The sequence below is a fragment of the Ctenocephalides felis genome, unplaced genomic scaffold, assembly GCF_003426905.1.
Source record: "Ctenocephalides felis isolate EL2017-DRISC unplaced genomic scaffold, ASM342690v1 CF-g0.4_SCAFFOLD_01604, whole genome shotgun sequence".
Classification (NCBI taxonomy): Eukaryota; Metazoa; Arthropoda; class Insecta; order Siphonaptera; family Pulicidae; genus Ctenocephalides; species Ctenocephalides felis.
Window position 1 is genome coordinate 55,651,261 of NW_020537758.1, and position 5,047 is coordinate 55,656,307.

Here is a 5,047-nt window from a genome sequence, read left to right on the forward strand (position 1 = left end):
TTCATTGAGACCTTTTATTTGCCGCAATCTAGTATCAATACGAGTTAGCATCGTGCAACTTACCATCGATATCTCATCAATAATTAAGAGTTGAACTTTTGCTAATTGTTCGCGTATTGTATTAGCTACGTCACTCGATAGTTCAGCTAAATTTACTCCAAATAGTCTGCAAGGTAATGCAAACGCGGAATGCAACGTTACGCCATTGATGAGGAAAGCAGCTTTTCCTGACGGAGCACACAGCAGCACCACTATTTTATCTAAATCTCCACCGGGTAGACTGTCGAAATAACTTGTTATCAGTTGGTATAATGTATTTATAACCATACTTTTACCCACGCCGGCTGATCCGCTTAAGAATATTTTAAATGGTATTTTGCCTATTTTGAACAATTTAAATATATGCATAACAAACTCCCGCTGCTTAATATTTAATTGCAGCATCATTTCAAACAATTGATTTTGGGAAACCCTAGTGGGGCACGCATATCGACTGTTTGTTGAGGTCGTTTTTGTTTTGTTATTTGTTGTTTTATTTCCCTCTTGTTGTAATATATCAATGTTGTTACTAAATGAATTTTGATCTATATGTTCATCATCATAATGAAGTTGTTCGAGTTCATTAATTTTAGTGCATCGTCTAAAGTTTCGTCACTTATAATAGCAAATTTACGTTGGTTATCTTCAATTATTCTTTTATGATCGATAAAAACTTGTTCAAAGTTAACATTTTCCACTTCTTGCAGCTCATTTCGCCAAGGCATGAATAACAATATTTTTTCTCTATAATAATTGGCTGGGTCTTGATATAATTTATATCTTGTATATCTTATTATAGCAGACTTTTGGCGGCTTATTATTTCTATTTCCTCATCATTGATGTCAATGTCGTCTTCAATATCCAATGATTTTTTTTTTCTATTTTCATAATTTGCAGCGTAGTCAGCTAGACATACGTATTCTAAACTTTCAACGCGTTTACTATATTTACTGAATAAATCTTCTACATATATTTCAGTTGAATCCTTGTTTAATTGTTTTAAAGTGTCGATCGACTTCAACATTGACACTCGTTCAGTCGTTGGCCGAGTATTTATAAAGATTGTCTTTCTACTCTGTTTTGACAAAGACAACGAAAGAACGTGGTATGCGGCTTCTTGTGCTGACATTAAATTACTATTTAAAAATACGTTAGTTACAGCACAAAATTTTTCCTTGATACTTTTATTATTGTTGTCACAATCCATGGCTGCTTCTCGTAAAAGCTTGGATAGTCCTCCCTCTATCTTACTAATATAATTAGTAACATAGCTTATTACCGCATATTCATCTAATATAATCTGAAGATCCATATTGGACTCGAACAATTTTAGTATATTGGAATTATAAGCGTTGACAGCTACTTCCAGGCTAGATCTTTTCAAAAATACGCGCTTCTGTTTTAATGAACTCCGAATTGACAATATATATTCAGTTTCGTTCATTCCTAATTCCTTTAGAATATCTTCGTAACTCATATATTTATTCTCTCTATACAATTTATTCATTAGATCGCGTATGGTTTTATATTGTTTTGGGGCTTGTTCATCTTTACTTAGCGGCTCTAATATCATTGTCTTTTTCATAACGGGATATGGAATGTGGAAACGACATTCCTTGTTTCGTTGTCCTTTATAACATGTCCTTCCATGTTTATGTATTTGCAATTTGACATATGGATTTTCTGAATCATTTTTACACGTAATGAATCTATCAATAAAATCTATGAATGTGTTATTATTGCTTTCATTGCAATTTGAATCATATTTCGGTGCATTATTTAACCATAATAATATATGCTCGTGCGGGCTGCCGCGCTGTTGGAACTCGACTCGTTCGTAGCTGTCTATAACCTCATACTCGCCAAAAATACTGTTTGCTTGTCGCAACATCCACATAAATTTGTTGACTTTGTAGTCAAAATATCTCGAGCAAGTAACTGGATCGTTTCTAATCAGTGTGGTTTTCGTATTGTGATCCAACGCGTACGCTTCACGTAGAGATATATTTTTATTGTATTCGCTGTATTTCATCAACGTTTTCAATAATTCTGGCCATTGTGACTCCGCAGCAGATAAAGTTAAAAAGAAAGTGGGCCGGCCCAACTGACGAATCATAGCTAATAATTTTTTTTTCTTATCTTCCCAAAATGCTGGCGACGATCTAATGTTTTTTAAAAACCTATAACCATCATCAAACTTTACTAAATCGTTTATAAAATTGCTATCTATAGCATCTGAAGCAACAATTTTTTTAGCCAAATTTTTTTTTGACCGCCTTAAACATATATTGATGTTAGACATGCAGGCAATCTCCAGACTTTTTTTTGCCATAAATAAGATACGGGTCGGAATACATGATCGGCGGTCAAACCGTCTAACTTCTGAACGTGCGCGATCTTTATAAGATATTTTTTGAGATGAAAATGAATGACCACCAAATAATTTGGGAAAACATAATTCATCCAAATCATCCATTTTGTGCCAAGGCAACGGGTATTTGCTCTGTCCTGGAGCAATTATACTTATCTTTGAAGAATTGTCATGTGCCACATTAGTATTATTATCAATTAGCAAGACTTCGTCATTGTTAATTTGATTGAAATCAATTGTTGGTTGAGGTGGTGGATTATCATCTCCATCATTGGTCGATTCAGATAATTCATCTTCTAAAAGATCTTTATCATCCACAATAAAATTAACGTTTTCAACGCCGCTATCAAACATATCTAAATATTTTTGATCTACCTGAACATTATATTTTAAATATAGGGGTGTCGTAACTAAATACTTCAACGCCTCGCAAATTAATCCCGGTCTTACTGTTTCAAACATATAGTCGCTCTTATGACTGATATTTCGTTTTAATTTGATTTGGATAGTTTTCATTTGATTGAATTTTCTTGGAAGAACATTTAAGAGATCGTTGATTTGGATTGAAATATTAACCACGCTCCCTTTCAATCCTAATTGTGGATTTAAAGCATAAGGCTTTAAAGCACGTATCTGCATAAAATTTAATATTGGCGCTACCATTCGTTCCTCTAAATCTGTCAACCGTTTTAAGCATTCGGGTATTTTTGTAAATTGCAAATTGTTGCTGGTTGCCAATTTATAAACCTCACCACGATTAGCATATTTTTTACATGTAGTACAAATATATTCGCTTGGAAAGTTATATATGCGCGACATTAACTCTTCCGCATTTAATAGCGCGTGCATTTTTTTATTATTAATGGAATTAATTTTATTATAAAGAGAAGTTTCATTGAATTTTGAAACCGAATGCTTAAAGAACAGTCCCTCACAGCAACAGCAAATATATGAAGTAGTTTCGGCTCTTAAATGAATAAACTTTTGCTGCAGCTCTGCAAATGGATAAAATTTGTCAAATGTTTTTAATTGATTATATATGTTTTCACGATATTTTATGAAATCTAGTTCTCTGTTTTTTAATTTATGTTCGGCATTCTTCTTTAGTTCCTTTCTATATGCGACTTTATCGTGCCGTGATTTTCTCATTCGATCTATATTTTTAATTTTCTCGTTTGTACTGTAATGCGCAATGTTACGAGTCATTCTCATGCGTGAAATATTAGAACGTGCTTCATTTAATCTAAATTCTCTATTTTTGCGCAAAATCTTATTACGAAAAGTATTATTTTTATTTTCGTTTATTGAAAAATTTGGAGCTTGTCTTAACCTGTTGTTGCGTATCATATTTTTCTCGTTTTCACGAGTTCTATACAAAGATTTACGTCGTAAATGCATATTGCGCTCGATATTATTTTTCATTTCCTTTGTGCGATATGGTAATTTATGTCTTAAGTCACTATTTCGCCTGATATTTTTATAATTTTCGCTCGTCCTATATTCATAATTTTGTCGAAGAAGTCTATTACGCAGCTTATTTTTATTATTTTCTAACTGGTTATATGCATAATTTTGACGGAGAATTATATTCCGTTCGATATTTTTATTAATTTCAGATAGTTTATATTGACCCTGTCTTAAAAATTTCATACGCAACTCATTTCTCCTTCGCTCTCGATGAACATTATCTTCGCGCTTTCTTGCCATATATTCAGCCAATCTTATACTTTCGTTTTTCCTATATTCACGCATGCGTACTTTATTTTTATTTTTTTCATTAATTTTAAATATCTCATCATTTTTTCTCTTGATAGCTATACGTTTCCTATGCTTCTCATTTTCAAGCCGAGCGAAATTATTGTCACTATGTCTAGTTGTCGCTAAACGTATTCTATTACTTACCTTTTCCCTTCTCCTAAAGCTTTCGTCCTTGCGCAAATGCGCTATCCTATTTTTGTTTAGTTCTCCTTCGGATTTTCGGTATACCGAATCCGATCGCAATTTTTCTTTGCATATCCTTTGCTGCTCCTTCCTAGAAACTACATCTTTCTTTTTAACTGCATTTGCGGCATATAGTCGTTTATTATAGCTATTTTTAGTTTTAGCAGATTTACGCTTAGATTTCATTTTTGTTAACTTAATAAAACAAAATAATCAATTATTTTTATATGTTAGCATAACCAACTGAGATTTCACAATAAAAACAAAATATATTCAATTGAGCGCATGCGCAAACTGACTCGGATTACATGAATTGACTCGTAGTACATGAAGTGTATATAGCCTATCAATGTTGCTGAAAAAATGCAAATTTAATTCAATGTATGTACCAATATAAGGAATAAATTTTTATTTCTGTCTGTCTGTCTGAAAAAATGCAAATAGATCGCAATGACCACATCATTGTTTGGATTGAATTTTTTTTTAATTTTGCGCTTCTGCCTTAAAGGTTCGATAAAGTTTCAAATATATATATATATATATATATATATATATATATATATATGATTTAGTAGTTAATTTTGATGTTGAAATATATGAGTGAGTTCTTGAGGGCGATACATCAAACAAAGAAACAATTTCTTTGTTTGATGTATCGCCCTCAAGAACTCACTCATATATATATATATATATAT

The 5,047-nt window shown here is 32.2% G+C and overlaps 1 protein-coding gene across 1 annotated transcript; it reads right to left on the bottom strand.

Moving 5' to 3' along the window:
- Positions 1-584: 584 nt before the first annotated feature.
- LOC113373956 lies at positions 585-4,538 on the bottom strand. The gene is made up of 3 exons (XM_026614220.1): positions 3,347-4,538; positions 2,862-3,088; positions 585-2,786 (listed from the first exon to the last, which is right to left on the bottom strand). The coding sequence occupies exons 1-3, from the start codon at positions 4,536-4,538 to the stop codon at positions 585-587; spliced, it is 3,621 nt and encodes a 1,206-aa protein (XP_026470005.1).
- Between the last annotated feature and the right edge of the window lie 509 nt (positions 4,539-5,047).

Coding starts and splice junctions, on each gene's coding strand:
- LOC113373956 (XM_026614220.1), bottom strand. CDS start 4,538: ATGAAATCTAAGCGTAAATCTGCTAAAACTAAAAATAGCTATAATAAA. Junction 3,089..3,346: donor TTCATATATTTGCTGTTGCT/GTGAGGGACTGT, acceptor AACGGTTGACAG/ATTTAGAGGAACGAATGGTA. Junction 2,787..2,861: donor GCGACTATATGTTTGAAACA/GTAAGACCGGGA, acceptor TATAATGTTCAG/GTAGATCAAAAATATTTAGA.